The sequence below is a fragment of the Choloepus didactylus genome, chromosome 9, assembly GCF_015220235.1.
Source record: "Choloepus didactylus isolate mChoDid1 chromosome 9, mChoDid1.pri, whole genome shotgun sequence".
NCBI classification, from domain to species: domain Eukaryota; kingdom Metazoa; phylum Chordata; class Mammalia; order Pilosa; family Megalonychidae; genus Choloepus; species Choloepus didactylus.
The window spans coordinates 60,703,166-60,730,368 of NC_051315.1; the positions used below are offsets into that span (position 1 = coordinate 60,703,166).

The window sequence follows — 27,203 nt, forward strand, 5'->3', positions numbered from 1 at the left end:
ATTTAGGTGTTTTCTTTGGACATTGATTTACTGTGAATTGTTCATGGTCAAGCAGTTTCATTTTTATACCTCATTTATTTTTTTTTTTTAGGGAGAAATACTTCCCAATCCGTCTGATTATAAGTCTTCACTCATAGCACTGACTGCTCATAATTGGTTACTTCGTATATCTGCAACTACTGGAAAAATTCTTGAGAAAATATATCTTGCTTCCTATTGCAAATTCAGGTACTAATTGTGATTTTACTATTCAAGATTTTATTATACAATTTTGAGACTTGTAAATTTTGTTTTGTTTTCCTGTACATACCAGGATCTCAATCTATAAACTTACTCTTTTTCCACCCTCATAACTACATTTGAAAATATGAGGCTAGAGGCCCTATATCACTTATCTTTGCATTCCCCATGAGTACTTAACCTGTAGCAATTGCCAGATAAACTTTTTTTTTTTAATTGCCTGTGGTATCCTTCTACAAATAGTTTTATCAGTTTTGTAAATTAGATATAAATTTTTGGAGTGAATATGTGCTTGCAGAGTATAAAAGTAACATTCTTAATGCTTTTCTTAAATTCCATTTAAAAGTAAAAATGGTTATTTTGTTTTCTAAGTTTTAAATACTCTTAGACCATTCATATTCATTGACTCTAGTAGGATTAAAGAGATGTACATAGCTTCTAGCTATTAATCCAATGTAGGGATCTGAGGGAATTCTTTCAGCTATTTATTTGTTGTTGTTGTTTTTAAATAAGTTACTTTGCTTTTATAATCTAAGTAACTAAAAACTACTAACTTACAACTACTGTATTTTGTTTTGAAGTGTAGGGAAACTACCCAAATGAATAAACTTTTCTTTGTTCTTTTAAAAGATACTTGAGCTGGGACACCCCTCAAGAAGTCATTGCAGTCAAGTCAGCCCAGTACAAAGGCTCTGCAGTAGCTCGCCAGGTAGACATCTTTAAACATTTAAGAAAACGAAGAATTTGTTTTCATAGGAATTTGTCTGCACATTTATTATCAATGAACTAATGATCTTTGATTTCTGAAGCATGCTCTAAAAATTGGTAGTTAGATATTTTATTTACTTTTATGAAGTAAAAAGTTCCATTATTTAACCATAACTATCAGGTAACTTTTTGTTGTTGTTGTTGCTAACTTGGGGGAAATAGTATATAAAAGCATTTATTGGGCACTTTTTTCATCGATACAGACTCTACCCTTAGAAGTTTTCTGTTTCTTCATATCCCAGAACATCTAGTAAAACAAATACTTTCTGTCTCTTATTGGCAGAATCTTTGTTCTAGGTCTTTATCATTTTTAAGTTGTACTACCTCAACTCTTTTATCTTCAGCATCCCTGATTACTCACTGTAGTGAGTGCTTTACCTGTATTAACTCGTTTAATCCTCACGTGGTCCTTACAGTGTATAGTGTTATTATCCCATTTTACGGATGAAGAGACTGCGACTCAGACTGGTTGAGTAACCTATCCAAAATTACTACTGCTTGGATTCAAACTCAGGCAGTCTATCCCCAGAGTCCCTTTTCTTAAGCATTACACTATGCTGCTCCTGAAAATTCCTGTAAAACTATTTGGCAGGTAAAGTTTGTACAAAATTCTAGGAAGTCTTTTTAATGTGTCTAGGATCACATTAATAACATAACTGCATGCCTTCTATTGAGATCTTCTCACCCTTTTCCTGATTTATTGAATATTACAATTTATGAGAAAAACAGATGCTCTTGTGTCTTTCTCCTTACTAATACTTCTCTTCTAATAGTCTCATTATATTGCCTTCTCTTTAGTAAAAGTAAATTCATAGAAAGTTAAATAGTATAACAAAGTAGCAAAACATTGTCTGAGAATTCTAAGAGTGCCTTGTCTAATTTGCCTTTTTTTTTTTTAAGAATGTAAATTCCCAAAAAGTAGGACTCCAGTCTAATTCTATGTAGTATTATCTATTGAGATAATGTTAATGACGTTAGTAAAAGTCTTGTTGGTGTTTCTGCATTCTAGACTCTGTTTTCCAACAATCTCCAGCTACAACTAGTCATTCTTGGTTGGTGTATATAAATTATACCTTTCCTTTGGGGTTTAGGAGCATGGTGGAAATCTGATTTATACCTTGAAGGTCTTGGTTTAGTCAAAAGTTACCCCTTTTAAAGGGAGAGTCTTTTGGGCTTCAGCTATTATATTCCGATTTTTTTGTTTGTTGTTTGTTTGTTTTCTAACTTTTAGTAGTGGCGGTTTCTATGGCTGATCTTGTTACCCCCATTTTTAGGGTTCTTTTAAAGCAGATGAGACAGACGGTCTTTGCCTACCACAAATTTAAGAAATTCGCTTCAAAACACCCTAGAAAGTACGACAGAGTATTTTACATTTCATAGTGGAAGATACTGTCTGGATCCTTTTCTTCAAAATAAGGGAGTATTCATCTCCAAGTTGAGAAAGCATTCAAGCTTTAGTTGTCAGTATTTTTTTTTCTCATTTCATACAGAAATGTGCTACTCTTGTTAGTGCAATGCTACTTTCAAATGATATGACTTGATAAATGGTGACTTTCAATTAGATTCTTTATTGTTTGAACTTCAGTTTATAATATAAGTACATGGCATTTTGTTGCTAGGAAATGTTTACCATTATGTTTACTTTTTTTTTTTTTTAAAGTATCTGTTGACTGGACAAATCAACAGATATATACTTGTCCTCTTGGAACACTCCTGGAGTAGGAGAATTCTACCCCACAGTAGATTCTGTGTACATGTGTGTACCTAAGTGGTTGAAGGTTTAGTGGACATATTTTGAACATGTATGCCTTTTTGTTTAAGTAATTTTGCAATCTAAATAGATGAAAATATTTTTAATTCATGAAAACATCTACATAATTGCATGCTGGGACAGATGGATGTTTTCAACTCATGTAAATGGAGTGTTTCTGAAGTACTTTTGAGAACTGCCTGTAATTTTAGTCTTTCCTTCTAGGCAGGCATTCAACAGACTGTTTTGCTGTACCTTGCGGTATTCCGCGTTCTACCTTTTTCACTCGTAGGAATTCTGGAGATCAATAAAAAGGTAAAACTCATTTCTATTTAAGTGAAATATTTATTTTATTGACAAGAAGATGTAATATCATCATTTAATTATTAGATGGTTTAATTGGGAGTGAAACCTTGACTGTAAAAAGTTTGCTGGCCTGGTTTATTTTATAGCAAAATGCACAAGAACATTTGACTTGAGAAGAAAGCCTAATCATCTCTTTGTCTTTTTGCATGTTTCTCTGCCTCTCAAATGGATAGTGTTGAATGCCCATGGCCATTAACAAGCCACTAAATGAGTAAGGTTTTCTTTACAGAGAAGATTCCAAAGCTTGTTAAAATGATCATTAAAGAAAGGTGAAAAGCTGTAATAAAATGTCTCATTTTAATTGCAAGGTATAGGTCTAAAGCTTGTTTTATGATATATAAACAAGACTTATAATTAAATATGTAAAATTTCTACTCATTTAGTTTGGGTTTTAATGTTGTTGATGATGGGGAAAGGGGTGGGAGGGGCCAGTAAGGGAAGAAAAAAGGGACAAATTTCCTTTGGATAAAAGAATCAGTAGTCTTCTACTTCCCTTTCATGAATTGTTACTCTTGGTGAATAGTAATTTATTGAGCTATTCTAATAGTTTTTAATTAAACACTTGAAGAGAACAAAGTTTTGAGAGTCCACTAATATTCATTAGCAAACAAGATGAATGTATTAAATTGTTTATATCATCTAAGCATAATATACTAAACTGCAAAAAGGCTAAATAGTAATAATAACTATCATTTATTAATTGTTTTGTGTCAGGCACTTTAAGTATTTTACAACATTGTAGCAGATAAGTCATTTCAATTAGGAAGCTAGGCAGCTACCTAGCTCCTAAAATTAGTAAGTGGAAGAGCTGGAATATAAATCTAGCTTTGACTTTGGAGTGTAAACCAAATTTTAAAGTAGGATGGCTTTCTTTATTATATCACTCATTATTGGAAAACATGTTTGAAGTATGTAAGTCCTTCTTTTCAAAGTGGGGAACCAGGATCAGTGAATAAAAAGTCAGGGGCTAGTCAAGATCAAAGAAAATCATAATTACCCTTTGAAGAGATAATAAAAAAAGCACAGCTCATGAATTTAATTGCTGTCTTTGTGTCTGTCATTACATAATTGTGTATGCTTATTACAGTCTACAACAGGAATGAACTCATAGCAAAGTCATGAATTGTTTATATTTTTTCCTACGTGTCTAAGGTAATCATTTGAAGGATTTGGTCTTAATTTTGGTTACTTGGGACTGAAGTATATCTTTTACTTGTCATGTCTAATAAGACTACTCAGTGGCCAGGTTCTGAATGTCTTTTAGGCTATTTTTTGAGACAGTGAATCTTCACTAAGTAAGTAATTTCTCTTGAGTAGAAATGGAAATAGATTTTCACCTCATTTCTAGTTCTTTCATTGCTATGAATATTTGTCTATGTTGAAATAGGCACAGAATCAAGTTCTTTATCAGAGCTTTGTGTAGACTCTTGACAGGGCCCAGTGCATAGAACTGCAAAGAAGGGAACAAACAATGAGCCAAAAAGGGGAAAGGAAAAAAGAAAGGTAACAAACAATGAGCCAAGACTTACTCAAGGTCAATTAGGCAGAGTATCTCAGAAGGTGATTGGTTTTTTTATTTTATTGAGATATATTCACATACCATACAGTTATCCAAAGTGTATAATCAGTTGTTCACAGTATAATGATACAGTTGTGCATTCATCACCACAATTTTTGAACATTTTCATTACTCTAAAGAAATAAGAATAAAAATTAAAGTAAAAAAGAATGCCCAAAACATCTCATAGCCCTCCTCCCCCCCATTGTTCATTTACTTTTTTTTTTAATACAGGTTTATGGCGATATAGTCACATACCCTACAGTCATCCACAGTATACAATCAGTTATTCACAGCACCATCATATAGTTGTGCATTTATCACCAGAATCAATTTTTGAACCTTTTCCTTACTGCAAAAAAAAAAAAAAAGTAGAAAGGAACATCCAAAACTTTCCATCCCCTCTATCACACCCTATTCTTCATCTAATTTTTGTCCCCACTTTTCCACTCATCTGTCCATACACTGGATAAAGGGAGTGTGAGCCACAAGGTTTTCACAGTCACACAGTCACACTGCGTAAGCTACATAACTTTACAATCGACTTCAAGAATCAAGGTTACTGGGTTGCAGTTCGACAGCTTCAGGTATTTCCCTCTAGCCTTTCCAACACACTAAAAACTAAAAAGGAATATCTATATAGTGCATAAGAATACCCCCCAGAGTGACCTCTCTACTCCATTTGAAATCTCTCAACCACTGAAACCTTATTTTGTTTCATCTCTCTTCCCCCTTTTGATCAAGAAGATTTTCTCAACCCTGTGATGCGGGGTCCAGGCTCATCCCCAGGAGTCATTCCCGCATTGCGAGGGGGATTTACACCCCTGGGAGTCATGTCCCACATAGGGGGAAGGGCAGTGAGTTCACCTGCCACATGGGCTTAGAGAGAGAGGCCACATCTGAGCAACAAAGAGTTCCTCTGAGGGGGACTCCTAGGCACAATTATAAGTAAGCTCAGCCTCTCCTTTGCAGTAACAAGCCTCACAAGGGCTTGGCCCACCAAGTTGGCAGTTCTCAGTGTTTGCAAGAATATCAGCAGTAACCCAGGTGGAGAAGTCTGATTTGTTTTTAAAATGTTTGGTTTTGATGTGACTAAAAATATCAAACAGTATTAGTGATTTAAAGAACAAGGTGATGATAAAATTCTAGAGTTGGCTGATTTTTCATTAGAATAACTTTTCTAGATCCAGACGTTTCACTTGTAATTAGCCAAAAATAAGTTCCTGCATAAAGAACATTTTAGCATAAAGAGTGTGATCCTGGCAAGATATGCATGGTAGAGGAAATACTCATTTAGAATCAGATGGACTCAGTGTAAGGAATCAGATCTGTTATTAATGGACATTGACAAAGCTCTGAAGCAAATGAATGAAGCAAATGAATGCTTCTGCATCATTTTGAGAGTATGTGCTACACTCCCATTAGTAAGTCTGAGACTCCAGTGGCTCCATTCACCTATAATAACACCTTATCTTCAAGTTGCTAAACTACATTTAAATTGTAATGCTAGGCAGTGGAGTTGTAGTGGTGACCTGAGTATGAAGCAAGAACTCAAAGCACTGTGAACACTCAGAGGATTGGCCTTCTGGTCTTTTCTCAGGAGATATCTGCCTTTCCCCCCAGATTTTCGGGAACATTACAGATGCTACCTTGTCTCATGGAATACTGATTGTGATGTACAGCTCGGGACTGGTCAGACTTTATAATTTCCAAGCCATCGCTGAACAGGTAGAGAAAACTGAAATTTGCCATACTATAATTACTGTGAGGACTGAGGTTTGATTTCTAACAAGATGCTTGTAGAGCAAAGCACTTGTGTGGATTTCAGCTCTACAAAACTGTACACATGAGAAAGACAAAGTAATCTCTAAAAGATGGGTGGGGAAGGTGAACAGAAAGGCCTTTGAATAAATAAAGATGTTTTCTCTGTCATAAACATGTGAATTTGATTTTTTTTCTTTCCAGACAGCAAATAAGTAGGTGCTAAAGCCACCATTTTTGTTTTGTTTTGTTTTGTTTTTAGTTCATGCAACAGAAACTTGACTTAGGGTGTGCATGCAGATGGGGTGGGACTACTGGAACTGTAGGAGAGGCTCCTTTTGGCATTCCTTGTAATATTAAAATCACAGGTATGGTTGCTATATAGTATTTTTTCACCTTAAAAAAATAAGTGGTAATATAAATAGTTATTGTAATCATCCAAATGTTTTTCTCATAATTTAATTATAATCTCAATTCATTTTACTTCTGTACAGCATATTCCTTGCTATCAAATAGGTGTCAACAAATCTATCAATTATTCATTGAACTGAAGGCTTGGGAGTGCTAGGCCTAGCTTGGCCAGATACAGGTGACCTGGGGCAAGTCGCTTTCCCTTCCTGATTTCCTTGTCGATAAAAAATGAGGTTAGAGCAAAGGATACCATCTTAGCTCCTTATAACTAAATATTTTACAATTCTGTGAAATTTACCCACCTCTAAGAAGGATGTTTTTCAAGGAAAATAAAACTGTGTGCCATCTGAACATAGAGCTTAGACAGAGAGATAGCTTGCCATTATGCTTAAAGATTGGCAAAGCACAAAAGAGAAAATTATGCCTGAAGACAAATATCAGTAAAAACGTTCTATATGTAGCTAGTTTATCAAATTCATCTGTTTATTAAAAAAAGGAACTACTACTCATAATAGCATTATGTTTTTAAAAAATAAACTATGACCAGAGTTCATCTCAGGAATTCAAGGATGGTTTAAAATTTGCAAATAGATATAAAAAATCATGCAAGTAAAATTAAAGAGAAAATACATTTTATTATCTTAATATTTATTTGTCTTTTTTCTTAATTCATTGAGAGTCATTCCTTGTCATGTAAAGGACATTTCTTTCTATTTCCAACCAACAAACCTCATTTTTAGGTGGAACTCCAAAGGTTTCTTATATAAACAGAATAAGACGAATTTTTCTGTCATTATCATTTAATGTTATATCATCAACAGTTCAAAAAACAAAAATAAGAGATATAATTGTTAGGAGAAGATGAAGTTCTTTTTAATTGTAAATGACAAACTGAAAACTTATGAGAGATTTCAGAACAGCCATTAGGTTATCCGGGGAGTTCAAAATGATTTTTTTTAATTATCCAAGTTTTTAGATGCCTTGGATTGGTTGAATTAGGCAGCCTTGTGAAAATTCAGTCCCAGCGGTACTTCCTATTATTCTATACAGGTACACTAGCAGGAATCTATTAAGAATTTTAAAACTACAGGCTCCAGTGGTAACTAAAATGGGTAATTTTGAAAAGAGTTTCTCAGAATGGTAGCATTGTTCTCATTGAAATACAGAGAAAAGTGAGTAAAACAAAGAACAAGGTGACAGACAAAGCACATGGAAGCCTGAAGGATTGTTGTGGGTTTTGTTCTGTTTGTGGAAAGAAGACTGGATTTGGGATAAGAATCTTGGTCTCCTACTAGTAAGAGTGAAACTTTGCTACTAACTTGTGGTGCAATAGGGGGCAAATTGCTTAACCTTTCTGGACTTCACTTTTTTCGACTCTAAAATAATGTTTGAAAACACGAGCTTTGAAATCACTTGTCATTGTAAAACACTATAATTCAATGATTTTTGGACATTTGGCTCAAAAAAGTAGCATGTTGCATTCAGTACAGACTGAAATTGTATTCATTTCTTCACATTTGTTTTTCAGAGTCATTAAAATCTCTACAAAATATTATTTATTTTAATTTTAAATAACTTTCTCTTAATGCAAAAGCAGTTCATTTTCATTACAGAAAAAGTAGGGAATACAGATAAGCATGAGAGAAAATGTAACTCCTCTTATATGAAGTTAACTGTTATCTGCTTAGTACATTTTTTTCCTAATCTTATAATATGTATATTTTTATTCTTTTTAGCCAAAAAAGAGTCATCCTGTAAATTCTCTTTCATAATTCTCTTTTTAAAAAATCAGCTATCTTGAGGTATAATTTATGTGCAATTAAATGTGCCCTTTTTTTAACAGTACAGTTTAAGTTTTGTCAAATATATATACTCATGAAACCACCATTACAATCAAGATTTAGAATATTTCCATTACCCCTCAAAATTCCCTTGTGCCCCTTCCCTAATCAATTCCCTCCCCATCCCTAATGATGGATTACATTTATATTTTCTAGCGTTTCATATAAATGGAATCATACTGTATGTGCTCCTCTTGTATCTGGCTTCCATCAGCATACTATTTTTGAGATCATTCATGTTGTTGCATGTATCTGTAACCTAAGCCACTTCTAAACATTAATACACTGTGAATATTAATTTCCATGTAGATTATTTAATATATGGTCTTGTAAAAACAATAAAGTTTGATTCCTATCTCACCCTTTATACTAAGATAAATAAGAGATGGATCAAAGATTTTTAAATTCTAGAAGAAAACTTGGGAGCATCTTTTTATGTCAGAGTGAGGAAGACCTTTCTGGGTATAAAACAAAATCCAATAAAAGACATTGATAAATTTGACTACATAAAAATGAAGTTCTTTGTGACAAAAAACGAACACACACTTTAAATCAAGTCAAAAATCAAACAACAAATAGGCCATATTTATTTATTTATTTATTTATTTTTTAATTCAGTTTTATTGAAATATATTCACAAACCATACAGTCATCCATGGTATACAATCAACTGTTCACAGTATGATCATATAGTTATGCGTTCATCACCACAATCTATTTCTGAACATTTTCCTTACATCAGAAAGAATCAGAATAAGAATAACAAATAAAAGTGAAAAGAGAATACCCAAACCATCCCCCCATCCCACCCTATTTGTCATTTAGTTTTTACTCCCATTTTTCTACTGATTTTTTTTTCAATTTTTTGACTTTGTTTATCAAAAAATTAAAAACAAACAGGCAAACAAGAACCAAAAAAACCCCACAACATTTCAAACAAAGTAATGGATTAAGGAAAACAAATAACCTAAAATAACTACTTTGCTTCCAATATGTTCCTACCATACCCCAAGAAAATTAATAAACCATGTCCAAACAGAGGAGTAAGAAAAACAAATAATCTAAAATAACTACATTGCTTCCAACATGTTCCTACCATACCCCAAGAAAATTAACAACCCCTAAGAAAACAAAGGAATAAGAGAAAAAAAAAAACCTAAAATAACTCTATTGCTTCCAACATGATCTTACTATATCCAAGAAAGTTTACAAACCATAATCATTCCTGAGCATTCCCATAACCTTGAGATTACCCTCCATAGTTTATCTGTTCTTATTAGATTATCATTCCCCCTCCACTAATTGGTATCTCTAGGTCCCCTACATTCTACAGTATAAAACACTGTACATTTTTCACAGAATTCACATTAGTGGTAACATACAATATCTCTCTTTTTGTGCCTGGCTTATTTTGCTCAGCATTATGACGTTTTTTTTTTTTTTTTTTTTTAATCTTCATTTTACTGAGATATATTCATATACCACGCAGTCATACAAAACAAATCGTACTTTCGATTGTTCACAGTACCATTACATAGTTGTACATTCATCACCCAAATCAATCCCTGACACCTTCATTAGCACACACACAAGAATAACAAGAATAATAATTAGAGTGAAAAAGAGCAATTGAAGTAAAAAAGAACACTGGGTACCTTTGTCTGTTTGTTTTCTTCCCCTATTTTTCTACTCATCCATCCATAAACTAGACAAAGTGGAGTGTGGTCCTTATGGCTTTCCCAATCCCCTTGTCACCCCTGATAAGCTACATTTTTATACAACTGTCTTCGAGATTCATGGGTTCTGGGTTGTAGTTTGATAGTTTCAGGTATCCACCACCAGCTACCCCAATTCTTTAGAACCTAAAAAGGGTTGTCTAAAGTGTGCGTAAGAGTGCCCATCAGAGTGACCTCTCGGCTCCTTTTGGATTCTCTCTGCCACTGAAGCTTATTTCATTTCCTTTCACATCCCCCTTTTGGTCAAGAAGATGTTCTCTGTCCCACGATGCCAGGTCTACATTCCTCCCCGGGAGTCATATTCCACGTTGCCAGGGAGATTCACTCCCCTGGGTGTCTGATCCCACGTAGGGGGGAGGGCAGTGATTTCACCTTTCAAGTTGGCTTAGCTAGAGAGACAGGGCCACATCTGAGCAACAAAGGCATTCGGGAGGAGGCTCGTAGGCACAACCATAGGGAGGCCTAGCCTCTCCTTTGCAGCAACCGTCTTCCCAAGGGTAAAACCTGTGGTAGAGGGCTCAACCCATCAAACCACCAGTCCCCTATGTCTGTGGTCATGTTAGCAACCATGGAGGTGGGGTAGGCGAATACCCCTGCATTCTCCACAGGCTCCTCAAGGGGGCACTGCATCTTTTTTTTTTTCCCTTGTTTTTTTTTTAACTTTCCCTTCTTTTTTAAATCAACTGTATGAAAAAAAAGTTAAAAAGAAAACAAACATACACTAAAAGAACATTTCAAAGAGACCATAACAAGGGAGTAAGAAAAAGACAACTAACCTAAGATAACTGCTTAACTTCCAACATGTTCCTACTTTACCCCAAGAAAGTTACCTAATATAGCAACATTTCTGTGAACTTGCTCCTACTATATCCATCAGAAATTAACAGACCATAGTCATTCCTGGGCATCCCCAGAACGTTAAATAGCTTATCTGTTCTTCTTGGATTATTGTTCCCTCTTCCTTAATTGCTCTCTATTGCTAGTTCCCCTACATTCTACATTATAAGCCATTTGTTTTACATTTTTCAAAGATCACATTAGTGGTAGCATATAGTATTTCTCTTTTTGTGCCTGGCTTATTTCGCTCAGCATTATGTCTTCAAGGTTCATCCATGTTGTCATATGTTTCACGAGATCGTTCCTTCTTACTGCTGCGTAGTATTCCATCGTGTGTATATACCACATTTTATTTATCCACTCATCTGTTGAAGGACATTTGGGTTGTTTCCATCTCTTGGCAATTGTGAATAATGCTGCTATGAACATTGGCGTGCAGATATCTGTTCGTGTCACTGCTTTCCGATCTTCCGGGTATATACCGAGAAGTGCAATCGCTGGATCGAATGGTAACTCTATATCTAGTTTTCTAAGGAACTGCCAGACTGACTTCCAGAGTGGCTGAACCATTATACAGTCCCACCAACAGTGAATAAGAGTTCCAATTTCTCCACATCCCCTCCAGCATTTGTAGTTTCCTGTTTGTTTAATGGCAGCCATTCTAACCGGTGTTAGATGGTATCTCATTGTGGTCTTAATTTGCATCTCTCTAATAGCTAGTGAAGCTGAACATTTTTTCATGTGTTTCTTGGCCATTTGTATTTCCTCTTCAGAGAACTGTCTTTTCATATCTTTTGCCCATTTTATAATTGGGCCGACTGTACTATTGTCATTGAGTTGTAGGATTTCTTTATATATGCAAGATATCAGTCTTTTGTCAGATACATGGTTTCCAAAAATTTTTTCCCATTGAGTTGGCTGCCTCTTTACCTTTTTGAGAAATTCCTTTGAGGTGCAGAAACTTCTAAGCTTGAGGAGTTCCCATTTATCTATTTTCTCTTTTGTTGCTTGTGCTTTGGGTGTAAAGTCTAGGAAGTGGCCACCTAATACAAGGTCTTGAAGATGTTTTCCTACATTATCTTCTAGGAGTTTTATGGTGCTTTCTTTTATATTGAGATCTTTGGTCCATTTTGAGTTAATTTTTGTGTAGGGGGTGAGGTAGGGGTCCTCTTTCATTCTTTTGGATATGGATAGCCAACTCTCCCAGCCCCATTTGTTGAAAAGACCATTATGACTCAGTTCAGTGACTTTGGGGGCCTTATCAAAGATCAGTCGGCCATAGATCTGAGGGTCTATCTCCGAATTCTCAATTCGATTCCATTGATCTATATGTCTATCTTTGTGCCAGTACCATGCTGTTTTGGCAACTGTGGCTTTATAATAAGCTTCGAAGTCAGGGAGTGTAAGTCCTCCCACTTCGTTTTTCTATTTTAGAGTGTCTTTAGCAATTCGAGGCATCTTCCCTTTCCAAATAAGTTTGATAACTAGCTTTTCCAAGTCTGCAAAGTAGGTTGTTGGAATTTTGATTGGAATTGCATTGAATCTGTAGATGAGTTTGGGTAGAATTGACATCTTAATGACATTTAGTCTTCCTATCCATGAACATGGAATATTTTTCCATCTTTTAAGGTCCCCTTCTATTTCTTTTAGTAGAGTTATGTAGTTTTCTTTGTATAGGTCTTTTACATCTTTGGTTAAGTTTATTCCTAGGTACTTGATTTTTTTAGTTGCTATTGAAAATGGTATCTTTTTCTTGAGTGTCTCTTCGGTTTGTTCATTTCTAGCATATAGAAACATTACTGACTTATGTGCATTAACCTTGTATCCCGCTACTTTGCTAAATTTGTTTATTAGCTCTAGTAGCTGTATCGTCGATTTCTCAGGGTTTTCTAGATATAAGATCATATCATCTGCAAACAATGACAGTTTTACTTCTTCTTTTCCAATTTGGATGCCTTTTATTTCTTTGTCTTGCCGGATTGCCCTGGCTAGCACTTCCAGCACAATGTTGAATAACAGTGGTGACAGCGGGCATTCTTGTCTTGTTCCTGATCTTAGAGGGAAGGCTTTCAGTCTCTCACCATTGAGTACTATGCTGGCTGTGGGTTTTTCATATATGCTCTTTATCATGTTGAGGAAGTTTCCTTCAATTCCTACCTTTTGAAGTGTTTTTATCAAAAACGGATGTTGGATTTTGTCAAATGCTTTTTCAGCATCTATTGAGATGATCAATTGATTTTTCCCTTTTGACTTGTTAATGTGTTGTAATACATTGATTGATTTTCTTATGTTGAACCATCCTTGCATGCCTGGAATAAACCCCACTTGGTCATGGTGTATGATTTTTTTAATGTGTCTTTGGATTCGATTTGCAAGTATTTTGTTGAGGATTTTTGCATCTATATTCATTAGGGAGATTGGCCGGTAGTTTTCCTTTTTTGTAACATCTTTGCCTGGTTTTGGTATTAGATTGATGTTAGCTTCATAAAATGAGTTAGGTAGTGTTCCATTTTCTTCAATGTTTTGAAAGAGTTTGAGTAAGATTGGTGTCAGTTCTTTCTGGAAAGTTTGGTAGAATTCCCCTGTGAAGCCATCTGGCCCTGGGCATTTATTTGTGGGAAGATTTTTGATGGCTGATTGGATCTCTTTGCTTGTGATGGGTTGGTTGAGGTCTTCTATTTCTTCTCTGGTCAGTCTAGGTTGTTCATATGTTTCCAGGAAATTGTCCGTTTCCTCTACATTATCCAGTTTGTTGCCATACAGTTGTTCATAGTATCCTCTTATAATTTTTTTAATTTCTTCAGGATCTGCAGTTATGTCACCTTTTTCATTCATTATTTTGTTTATATGGGTCTTCTCTCTTTTTGATTTTGTCAGTCTAGCTAGGGGCTTGTCAATCTTGTTGATCTTCTCGAAGAACCAACTTTTGGTGATATTTATCCTCTCTATTGTTTTTTTTTTTTCTATGTCATTTATTTCTGCTTTAATCCTTGTGATTTCTTTTCTTCTACTTGGTTTAGGATTGGTTTGCTGTTCATTTTCTAGCTTCTTCAGTTGATCCATTAGTTCTTTGATTTTGGCTCTTTCTTCCTTTTTAATATATGCGTTTAGTGCTATAAATTTCCCCCTTAGCACTGCTTTTGCTGCATCCCATAGGTTTTGGTATGTTGTGTTCTCATTTTCATTTGTCTCTATATATTTAGCAATTTCTCTTGCTATTTCTTTTTTAACCCACTGATTGTTTAGGAGTGTGTTGTTTAACCTCCAGGTATTTGTGAATTTTCTAAGTCTCTGATGGTTATTGACTTCTAATTGTATTCCATTGTGGTCAGAGAATGTGCTTTGAATAATTTCAATCTTTTTAAATTTATTGAGGCTTGTTTTATGTCCCAGCATATGATCTATTCTGGAGAAAGATCCGTGAGCACTAGAAAAGTATGTGTATCCTGGTGATTTGGGATGTAATGTCCTGTATATGTCTGTTAAATCTAATTCATTTATCAGATTGTTTAGGTTTTCAATTTCCTTATTGGTCTTCTGTCTGGTTGATCTATCTATAGGAGAGAGTGATGTGTTGAAGTCTCCCACAATTATTGTGGAAACATCAATTGCTTCCTTTAGTTTTGCCAGTGTTTCTCTCATGTATTTTGTGGCACCTTGGTTGGGTGCATAGACATTTACGATTGTTATTTCTTCTTGCTGAATTGCCCCTTTTATTAGTACGTAGTGGCCTTCTTTGTCTCTCAAAACATCCCTGCATTTGAAGTCTGTTTTATCTGAGATTAATATTGCTACACCTGCTTTCTTTTGGCTGTAGCTTGCATGAAATATTTTTTTCCATCCTTTCACTTTCAGTTTCTTTGTGTCCCTGTGTCTAAGATGGGTCTCTTGTATGCAACATATTGATGGTTCATTTTTTTTTGATCCATTCTGCGAATCTATATCTTTTAATTGGGGAGTTTAATCCATTTGCATTCAACGTTATAACCATGAAGGCATTTCTTGAATCAGCCATCTTATCCTTTGGTTTATGTTTGTCATATTTTTCCCCTCTGTCTATTAATATCCTTTATTGTACCCATACCGAATCTCTTTAGTACTGAACCTTTCTCCAAGTCTCTCTGTCCTGTCTTTGTTTCTCTGTCTGTAGGGCTCCCTTTAGTATCTCCAGTAGGGCAGGTCTCTTGTTAGCAAATTCTCTCAGCATTTGTTTGTCTGTGAAAAATTTAAGCTCTCCCTCAAATTTGAAGGAGAGCTTTGCTGGATAAAGTATTCTTGGCTGGAAATTTTTCTCACTCAGAATTTTAAATATATTGTGCCACTGCTTTCTTGCCTCCATGGTGGCTGCTGAGTAGTCACTACTTAGTCTTATGCTGTTTCCTTTGTATGTGGTGAATTGCTTTTCTCTTGCTGCTTTCAGAACTTGCTCCTTCTCTTCTGTGTTTGATAGTGTGATCAGTATATGTCTTGGAGTGGGTTTATTTGGATTTATTCTATTTGGAGTTCGCTGAGCATTTATGATTTGTGTATTTATGTTGTTTAGAAGATTTGGGAAGTTTTCCTCAACAATTTCTTTGAATACTCTTCCTAGACCTTTACCCTTTTCTTCCCCTTCTGGGACACCAATGAGTCTTATATTTGGACGTTTCATATTATCTATCATATCCCTGAGGTCCATTTCGATTTTTTCAATTTTTTTCCCCATTCTTTCTTTTATGCTTTCATTTTCCATTCTGTCATCTTCGAGGTCACTGATTCGTTGTTCAACTTCCTCTAGTCTTGTGCTATGAGTGTCCAGAATCTTTTTAATTTGGTCAACAGTTTCTTTAATTTCCATAAGATCATCCATTTTTTTATTTAGTCTTGCAATGTCTTCTTTATGCTCTTCTAGGGTCTTCTTGATTTCCTTTATCTCCCGTACTATGGTCTCATTGTTCATCTTTAGTTCTTTGAGTAGCTGCTCTAGGTGCTGTGTCTCTTCTGGTCTTTTGATTTGGGTGCTTGGGCTTGGGTTATCCATATCGTCTGGTTTTTTCATATGCTTTATAATTTTCTGTTGTTTTTGGCCTCGTGGCATTTGCTGAACTTGATAGGGTTCTTTTAGGATTTGTAGACCAATTGAAGTCCTTATCTCTAATTTATCAGATCTACAGCTTCGTGGAGTACACTTTCTCTAACTAACCAGCAGGTGGCGTCCACGAGCCACCTGTTCTCCACAAGCCAGTTCTCCCCTGCTTAGCCTTTTTGGTGAGTGGGGGAGTGAGTCTTGTGGTGTCCAATTGGTGTACCAAGCTTGCGTGTGTAGTTGGTGTTGCCTGCCCTGTATATGGGGCGTGTTTCTGGGCAGTCAGGGAGGGGGGGGTGGCTCTAACAATCAAATCTCCCTGATGATCCTAGAGTTTTAAAGCTGCTGCAATAGTCTAATCCTTCAGTTCAGTCCTGCCACAGTTTGTCTCTGCCACTGACCCACAAGTCCTTGGTATTGGCGTATGGCTCCTGAGACTTGCAAGTGGACCCCTCTTCCAGGCCGTGCACCCCGGGTCCTCTGTTGAGGGATGACTGTGCTATGTCACAGGTGAGTGCCGTCCCCCCAGGGCAGTTCTGGGCTGCTGGGCTGTGTTGGGAGGCTCCCAGTCTGCTGAAATGATGGCTGAATAGGGGTTTGTTGATTCACACTGCTCTACCTTCCCAACTCTGGGACAATCAGCTGAGGTTGCAGGGAAGGCTACTGTCCACGCCCAGTTTTGTGGTGTGTGCCTGTTATTTGAAGCACTTCCGTCACACTGGGTTGTCTGGGGCAGTTCTGGGCTATGGGGCTGGCGATGGGCAGGAGTGTTTCCTGTCCACCAGGATGATGGCTGTGAGCGGACACCCCCCTTTTCTTGGGAAGTTGTGGTGTTTAGTGAATTTTCTCAGCCACTGGATTATTGCGTTTTGTCTCAGAGCTCTCCTAGTTCTGCTCTTGACTTGACCTGCCCAAATAGTAAGTCTTTGAAGCTTTCTGTATTGGGCTTCTTAGAGTAATTGTTTTAGAAAAAGAAAAAAGGATTAAAAAAAAAAAAAAAAAACGGGCCCTCCTCAGAGATCTAATGGGTTATTGAAATGCTAAGAGATAAAGCAACCAGGGCCATTAAGGAAAAGTCCACAGGGCAGAGAGATCAGCTTTTCTTCGGGATTTGCATATGCGCCTCAGGGCCCTTCCCCTTTCTATGTTCACCAGAACTCCAAAAATCCTCCGCTTTTATTTTGGAGTTTTTCGTGTTGTTTTTTTTCTATGCCTGTCTCCTCTCTGCTGGGCTGGCTGCTCTCAGATTCTCTGGTGTCTGGTCTCCGTCTATCTATGGTTGGATTTTGGATCAGTAGAATGAGTTTCCAATAAGGGCTGCCACTTCAGTTCTCCCTTCTCCTTCCCGGAGCTGACAGCCCCTCCTCCCCTGGGACTGAGCCTGGCAGGGAGGGGCGCGGGTCCCCTGGCCGCAAAAACTTACAGATTTCGCTGATCTCAGCAGTTCCACGTTTTCATGAGTGTTCTATGAAGTATGCCCAAAGTCAGATTGCTCTGTGGTGTCCAGTCCATGCAGTTCCTGGCTTTCTACCTACTTTCCTGGAGGAGTAACTAAAACATACAGCTCACCAGTCTGCCATCTTGCCCCGCCTCTAGGCCATATTTAGAAAACATACTATAAAGGGCAGTCTCCTAAGTATATAAAGAGTTCTGCAGATCAATAACAAAGAATGAGAACAGTGTAAAAAATGGGCAAAGGATATTGTTCAAAATAAAGAAAATATAAATGGCTTTTCATTTAGAGGGGACAACAAAACCCAGCCTCACTGATAAGAGAAACACAATTTAAAATTATCAGGCATCTTTTCAAATTCTCAAATATAAAAAAGTTAAATAACACAGTTGGTAAAAGTGTAGGGAAACAGGCACTTTCATTTATTTTTGGGACCCTTTATGGAGGACAACTTGCCAATATACATAAAAATGTTAAATGCATATACTCCTTCAGCCCAGCCGTCCCACTTCTACGAATTTATTACATATATAGTCATGTGTACAAAATGACAAGCGTACAATCACAGCATTGTTTCTAATAGCAAAAGGTTGGAAGCAGTCTGTACATTCATAGTTGACACTAGTACTTCATTGTATGGCTGCATCATAGTTTAATTGTTACAAAGAAAGAGGAATTTTTTTGCACGGATATAGAATGATTTCCAAGATATATTATTAAGTGGAAAAGTGAGTACAAAACTGTGTGTATAAAAAGCCCCATTTGTGTAAAGCTTTCATATTCCTATATTAAATATATTTATCTAAGCATATGCTTTTATATTTGCCTAGAATATCTGGAAGAACACACAAAAACCTGATAAATAATAGTTAACTGAGAGGACAGAGCTGAAAGAAAGATTTAGTTTCCACTGTATATCTTCTGATACCTTTTCAACATAGTGCTTATATTACCTATGTGAAAACGTGTGTACGAGTATGTATCCTCCGTGTGTGTGTGTGTGTGTGTGTATGTGTGTATTCTCCAAGTTTTAAGAACTTGTCTTTCCTGCCATTTAACGAATCAACTGTAACTTATTTAACCAATTCCCTACTTTGGATATTTGGATTTTTTTTTAATTTTCTGTTATTATACAGAAATATATACAGGAATATTCCTGTAACCATTAATGATCCTTGTCTGAATCAGTTATTTCATTGTGAGGTGTGGAATGCAGTTCTGAAAAATTCTGTCATTCCTTCTACTTTTAATAGCTGGCATTTTTCTGTAAGTAAGTCCTTTCATTCATCAACTAGGGCTGAAATACAGTTCCTCCAAAAAGGTACAGTAAATACTTATTCCTTCCCTTTAATTACCAATAGTTATTTCCAATGGTAGCAAAATGTTTGATACATAAACAGTTATAGAAACACAATAGATTTATGGATTTTTACTTATAAAATATTATATATAGTCATTATTCTTAGTGATGTTAAAATTGTCCCAAATTTGGCCAATGGTGATTTCATCAAGTGGGTCTTTTTGACATACCCCAGTAGTCTTTGAGTATTTCTTGCTTTCTGGAACAATAATGTCTCAAATTTACCTTTTGCTTTCCTTGTCCCAGATCTGACAAGGAGCCATTTTAGTAGGGAAGCTTATTAGAAACCAAGAATTGTGTGTCTTCTCAGCCCTTCAGTGAACAGAGCTGGGAAATATATTGAAACAAAAGTTCATTTTCTTATTTCCAGTTCAAATTTAACCATTCTAATTTGATTTTATACTTGAAATCTTTTTGCTTATACTGAAAATTTTGGCTCCTAATTTATTCTACAATATACATAAGATAATCTTAAAATTGTAGTCGCAATATTACTACTAAAAACAAAGTTGTAGTGTGAAGGTTAAGATTTCTCTGCAGTTCCTTTTGTCCTGTGTCTAACCCAGGAAGTGTACTAGGAGAGTAATCCAAAAGTTATTTGAAATCATTCTACATGATTAGTTTAATTTGATATAATTTGTTTCTGTTTGTTTTCTATTTTGTTTTTTTTTTTCCTTTTTAAATTTTATTTTTGAAGTTATGAAATGTATATATAGTTCAGGAGTCTAAACTATATAAAAAGGTATACTTAGAAATTTTGCTTCCACTCCTAGCCTTTCCATCCTGTTATTCCCTCCCCTGTCCACCTTGCCCCCATAAGTAACCATTGATTTTAGTTTCTGTTATATCCTATTGTTTCTTTTCACAAAAACAAGCAAATGTGTGTATATACCCTTTAAATTTTGCCTTCTTTCTTACACAAAATGTAGTATATTATATACTTTGGTTGCTACCTTCTATTTTTCATTTAGCACGCATCTAAAATTTTTAAGCAAACATTTACTTAATAGAAGAAATATAAAAAGTTAACTATCCCTTACATTTTAAGATTTAAGAAAATGTGTATCCTGTATATCATCCTTTTATAAATAATACAGCAATAATTTTGTATACTTTATATTAAAAATTCTCCTTTGAACTATCATTTGAGCTTTCAGACTCACAGTACTCTAATATTAATTATTATTTCCTTTTTAAGGCTTCTCTTTCACAGTCTAGCTGTTGGAATCCTTTTTTTTGCTGACTCTCCTATTCTTTTAGCAGATACCCTGACATCTTTGTAAACATCCTCGCTTTCTAGCAACAACTGACCCATCCTAAAATTTCTTCGAGCAAGACATGGAATCAGCTATTCTCTGAGAACTCCTAGGTCTTGTTAATTGAAAGTAATATTAGAGATCAAAATTTAAACTTTTGGGAAGGTAGGGGGTGCCCATCAGAGTTGTGGTGGGCAGAGTCCTGCTGTTTGGAGCTAGTTTAACTGCTGGGAAAAGTATTTATTTTTGAATACATCTGTTTACATTATATTTTTTTCTCTGTATTTTTTCCTTATATGCCTATTATGTCCTTTGCCCATTTTTCTATTGGGTTATTCGTATTTTTCTTATTACTTAAAAAGACCTCTTTATCTATTAAGGATATTAATCTTTCCTTAAAAGGTTAAAAAAGAAGCACTTTAAATAAATCTGATGTACCTTTCTCTTTTTCCTCAAGATTGTCAGTTTGTAAACCTGTTTTTGATTATTTGCTTTATCCTATGTATATCTCTAAATAGTAAATGAAAGGAGGGGGAAAATGTCCTTACGAAGAGGTGTAATAAAGCACACACTTCTGTATACAACATGATTCTCTTCTGACTGGTCTCCCTAAGACAAGTCCCTTTCCTAGCAGTGGTGGTCTTCTACTCCAAAGATTAAACTCTCCAGTTAGCGAGGGGTGAACGAAGGAGTCAAAAATTAGCCACCTGCCCAAACAGACTATGTGGTGTTTCCCAAGGGCTTTCCAAAAGGAATTCTTGTCTTCTAAATCTACAGTACCTTCCACCTATTCATTCCTCTATTGTGCTCTACCTTAAATTGATTCTTATCAAAGAAGATTACTAAGAAGCAACAACAGAAATTTCTTTTTTTTGGTGTCAGTCTCCAAATTACGATGACTGACTGGATCTATCTGAACTGCCTTAAAGATAACCTATCAGATGATAATACTAATAGTTGTGGCTGCTCTTTTGATAAAGCTTCACTGGGACAGGCCCTATCCTAAGTGGTCACATTCATTATGATTAATTTCACTTCTACTCTGCAAATCTTAAGCAAGATTGCTTTTGTAAAGTTTGCTGGGTATAACTTGTTAGTCTGGTATACTGACGATCTCTTCCTCACATTTGAAGGAATTATCAGATCTTCAAATTGTAGGATTGTCATGAGAGCTGGAAAGTGTATCTAACCCGAAGTCAAGCACAGCAGATGCTCAGTGACTGGCAGCTGTTTTTATTAGGCGTACTTTGTCGCTTTTTGCCATCACACACACCTTCAGCCCACTTTTTATTTCTACTCAGCTATAGCTCACACATACTTATCCTGAAAACAGATGTCTAGAAAGTTGACTCATAGCCTAACATGTTTCCTACTAGCTCTCTTCTTGGCAATAAGCCTCTTGATTGCATTTTATTTCCTTGAACATAGTAATTTTGCATTAATAGAAATTCATAGGTGATGCATGCAAAGAAAGGTTGATTACAGTTAAAGAATGGCCCAAGGCCATCAGAACAGAGAAGCTAATAAATTCCTTTGCCTTCTCTACAGACACACCACCACTGCTCTTTGAAGTGTCTTCCCTGGAGAATGCTTTTCAGATTGGAGGCCATCCTTGGCACTACATCATCACACCTAATAAGAAGAAACAGAAAGGAGTTTTCCATATCTGTGCCCTAAAAGACAATTCTTTGGTAAATCATGAGTTATCAGATTTTTTAGTAGTAAATTTGTATCAGTAAGTTTTTATTCTTTACCTCTCTAATAGGTCAACATTTCTAAGAATTACTTTTTTATTTGTTTGTTTTAACGATTTGTAAGCAATTTAAAGTGCAGAAAAGTATAGAGACTATAGCAAACACCAATATATACTATCTAGAATTTTAAACATTAAAATTTGTAAGTTCTCAGGGCACCAAAGATTTTTTTTTTTTCCTTTTTTTCTTACCAGTCTCCCAGAAAGGGATCTGACACAAAACATCTCTAAAGCTGCATAATGGAAATCATTGGTAGAGTATATTCAGGCTGCCTTGGAAATTGCTGGTGAAATGTGTTAGTTGTGCCTCTTCATGGTTTGTTGCTATTTGCCTCCCAGAGCAGAACCAGAGAGAACTCTAATGGGCACAGTGTAGGCAATGAGACACTTTGAATTTTCAAGGATATTCTTTTTCTTAAGTTATTTACTTAAGTTATTTATAGAGGAGACATATATGGTAAGACAACTGAAATTTCCACCCCTTGAATTCATTTTTGTTCATTTTCTTTCAAAGGATGGTTTAGGCATCAATTAATCATTTAACAAGCATTTATTGAGGGCCTACCATGTACAAGACATGGCTGGGGACACATTCCCTTCCCTTGAGTTGCTTACACTCATAAAAGAAAGACAAACATATTGATAAATAGGATGCAGTCTATTAAATACAGTGAAATAAGTACCCAAAAAAGTGAATCCACAGGGAAGAAGATGGGTTTCATTTTTGTATTGTGTTGGCTGATTTAGTTTAGTTTATTTCTGGAAACTCTTGATATATCACATGAACTTGCTTTTTCTGAGGCAGGCTTAGCTAATTCCACACCCGTCTCTTCCAGGACATTGTTTAATCAGACCATTGGCTCCAGTGGCTGTTAGAGTCACCACAGCTTTGGGTCCATTTATCAACTTCCTTTGATAAAGGAACACCAGGAGACACTGCATATAGTGTCTTGCACTTTTCTTTTGTAGGGTTATTCTCTTCCATTTTCTCATTTACCTTCACATGTGCCAACCCCTGTTTGGCCCAGCTCATGACATCCTCTTTTAATTTGTATTTCTAAGGGTTATTTCCCACCATGGTAAGTCTGTGGTTTGATTGTTCACCTCCCAGCCAGTAGACATCCTTCAGCCACCAGGATCTGTCACGTCTTTTTCATTTGCCTTTTCCACCCAGTTTGCACAGTTCACATTCTAGGCATTTAGCACAAATTCTACTTATATAGGAACCGATAATAAATATATGTAATGGCCTTCAATATCATATTATGCATGCCTAACTATCATGTACTATCCTTCTATAATAACTGATTATAACAGTGAAATCTGCATTTCAACGTACTCATAAATAATTGCCAAATGCAGGAGAAGTTTTCAGTCTTTTGCTGGACAGCTTGGTTGGCATTATGCCTTCATAATGCATCCATCCATGCTGGTATTAGTTCCCAGTGCTCTTGTGTATAATGTAAGACATTTTTTACACATATTATCACATATCATAGAGGTTTCTTTTTTTATATTTTAATGTCTAGGTATACCACAGTGAAATAAGTTTCTCTTCTTGCCTTAAATACTAACTAGTTTTAGACCCTGTCTTCAGACATTAGAGTTTAATATTTGACTTTTCTAAGGACGTTATATGACCTGAGTCTGACATTTTCAGTTTGGTTGCATGTTTATTTTTGTGCTACCCACTCTTCTGATTGATAGGTTGTTGGGGTGGGCAGGGGAGTAAGAGGGATTGGGGGACTACATATGCACTATTATGGCAGTTATGTAACAGAAAGACCACAGACTTTGAAGTCATATCTACTGACTAGTAGGTGCAAAACCTTTGGCAAATGATTTATCCTCTTATGTGTATCAATTTGCTTACCCAAAAGTGGGTATAGCAATACCCATTTTGAGTGTTATGAGGATCAAATGAAATAGTGACAATAAAGCATCCAGCATGGTGTCTGACACAGAGTGGGTGCTTGAGACATAGCAACTGTTATATTATTGTTATCAGTAAGGTATGATGTATGGTAAACAGTAAAGCTATGAAATTTCTGAGTTTAATTGTTCTGAATTTCTCAAGTTGGAGTATCCTAATTCAGTCTTCACACACATCCTATTTCAACTGGTTAATATTTTTCTTCTCTGTAACTTTGACTTACTGATCTATCCCTAGGGTTAGATTTGAAAAATTATTTTATTTTCCCTTAATGTTTCTCTTCAATATATATTTTTTTCAACTTCAGGCAAAAAATGGGATCCAAGAAATGGAGTGTTGTTCTCTAGAATCTGATTGGATCTATTTCCATCCTGATGCTTCCGGTAGAATAATACATGTTGGCCCAAATCAGGTCAAGTGAGTATTGTCATTAATTACTTTAAAGTTAAAAGTAGTTTCTGGTAGCGTTTATTGGCTTCCTTAGTTTTGCCAGCTAACCATTGAGCCAGTTATGGAAATAATTAGCTTGTTGTAGGGCACTATCTCACTGACTGGCATCTAGAAAACTTTATTCTCTTGGCTTGATTTTTTTGTTTTGTTTTGTTTTGTTTTAAATTCATTTTTATTGAGATATATTCACATACCATGCAGTCATACAAAAAAAAAGCGTACATTCAGTTGTTTACGGTACCATTATATACTTGTGCATTCATCACCAAAATTAATTTTGACATTTTCATTACCATACACCAAAAATAATAAGAATAAAAATTAAAGTGAAAAAGAGCAACCAAAGTAAAAAAGAACACTGGGTGCCTTTGTTTTGTTTTGTTTTGTTTTTCTTCCCCCGTTTTTCTACTCATCCATCCATAAACTAGACAAAGGGGAGTGTGATCCATATGGCTTTCCCAATCACATTGTCACCACTCATAAGCTACATTTTTATACAATCATCTTGGGTTCTGGGTTGTAGTTTGATAGTTTCAGGTATTTACTGCCAGCTACCCCAATTCATTAGAACCTAAAAAGGGTTGTCTATATTGTACGTAAGAGTGCCCACCAGAGTGACCTCTTGGCTCTTTTTGGAATCTCTCTGCCACTGAAGTTTATTTCATTTCCTTTCACATTCCCCTTTAGGTCAAGAAGATGTTCTCCATCCCACGATGCAGGGTCTAGATTCCTCCCTGGGAGTCATATTCCATGTTGCCAGGGAGATTCACTCCCCTGGGTGTTAGATCCCTTGTAGCCGGGAGGTCGGCCTCATTTTTACTGTTTGTAAATTCTACATTTGAATAAGTTCTTTGAAGATGACACACTAGTGAAAATAATACAGATTGGCTCTTCTTCATCAGGTCTAAATTAATTCTCCAGGAATAATGAAAGAGAAGATGGTTTGCCTTATTTGGAAAGGCAGTCTTGCCAAAGAAGTAGCAGATTGTTTGAAGTGCACCTTGTTTTTCTTTGCTCTCAGGGCACGCCCGTCCTTGTCAACAGCATTCAACCCAGTTCATCTCTCCTTCCTTGAAACACTCTTCATTTGGCTTTCCTGACACCATAGCTCTCCTGCATATTTTCCTCCCTCTCTGTTCTTTCTCAGTAACCTTTCAGGCCCTTCCTCATCTACCCTGCTTTAATTTTTGTATTTTCTTAGGACTTAGGCCCTCTTCCCCTCTCACTCTTATGTCACCTTTCTGCATGATTCTGTTTATTCCCTTGGCTTCCAAGATCATGTATACACCAAAACTCCAGATTTTATATCTCTAGCCCAGACATCTCATCTAAGCTCATGCCAGAAATCTAGGATCATTGTCAACATCTTCTTACCTTCCCGTCTTTTGTCAATACACATACACTTAAACACTCATACGTACTCTGTCTTTTACACACACACACACCATATATCCTGTCAACCCAGTTTATTTTGCTACTAAATATTTTTAATCTGCTTATTTCTGTACTTGGCCATGAGACCATCTTGATCGTACCATTGTCATTTCTAGCGTGAAATACCCTGGTGGGCTACTTACTGGGCTTCTGGAATTCACTCTTGGCCTCTCTAAGTCTGTTTTCTTCTCAGCAGTCAGAGTGATTTTTAAAAACATGTACAAATACGAAATCCTAATCAAGTGAATTCTGCTTTAACCTTGCATATGAAATTCCAAGTTTCTTATTTGAAATACTTTCAGACTTACAGGACAGTTAGAAAAGTAATGGAAACCCCATAAAGAGAATTCCAGCATACCCATCCTCCCATATACCCAGATCCACCAATTGTAACATTTTGCCACACTGCTGTATCATTCTTTCTAAGTAGCAGTCTACCCATCCATCCATCCATCCATCCATCCGACTATGTGTCACTCCATTGTCTGACACTTGAGTGTAAATTGTGCACATCATACTCCTTAAAAACTTAATACTGCCATGTACATTTCTTAAGAACAAAGACACTCATACATGTAAAAACCTTTTAACACTGATATAAAGCTTACAGTCTATATCCCGTTTTTTTCATATATCCCAAAAAATGTCCCTTTGAGTCTTCTTTACACCCTTGTTAGACCCCATCCAGGATAACATATTGCCTTTAATTATCAGTGTGTCTTTAGGTACTCTTTTTTTTTTTTTTTTTTTAATTATGGAAACACATGTACAGCATCAGTTTTCCCTTCTCAACCACTCCCAGTCACACCATTTAGTGGAATTACTCATCTTTATACTGTGTGGTACCTTTAACCCCTGCCATTACTAAAACTTTCCCATTTGCCATAACAGAAATCCTACACACATTATGCATTAATTCCACATTCCCCTTGCCCTTTTCCCCTGGCACCTTGTACTCTCATTTCTGTCTCTATAGCTTAATATTCTCTGATATTTTCTTTGTAGTTACCATAGGGCTTAAATTTGACATCCTAAATTTATTAAAATCTCATTTACTTTGATAACTTAACTTCAATAGCATAAACAAACTATGTTCCCATAGCCCTCTGTCCCCACCCACCTTTATGTAGTACTTGTCACAAATTACATGTTTATACATTATGAATCCACTAATATATCATTATATTTTGTGCATTTGCCTTTTAGATCCTGTAGGAAGTAAAAAATGGAG

The 27,203-nt window shown here is 35.9% G+C and overlaps 1 protein-coding gene across 5 annotated transcripts in view; it reads left to right on the forward strand.

Moving 5' to 3' along the window:
• DCAF17 (DDB1 and CUL4 associated factor 17) overlaps positions 1–27,203 on the forward strand; it is an 87,541-nt gene that overhangs the window by 6,917 nt on the left and 53,421 nt on the right. For all 5 annotated transcript variants that reach the window (XR_005218831.1, XM_037849889.1, XM_037849887.1 and 2 more), the window contains exons 4-10: positions 92–228; positions 871–949; positions 2,984–3,073; positions 6,306–6,410; positions 6,706–6,811; positions 21,951–22,093; positions 24,396–24,505. Coding sequence is in view for 4 of the 5 variants with exons in the window: in XM_037849889.1 (XP_037705817.1) it covers positions 92–228; positions 871–949; positions 2,984–3,073; positions 6,306–6,410; positions 6,706–6,811; positions 21,951–22,093; positions 24,396–24,505 (770 nt within the window). In the remaining variant the exon portion in view is untranslated. The remainder of the gene's footprint in view (positions 1–91; positions 229–870; positions 950–2,983; positions 3,074–6,305; positions 6,411–6,705; positions 6,812–21,950; positions 22,094–24,395; positions 24,506–27,203) is intronic.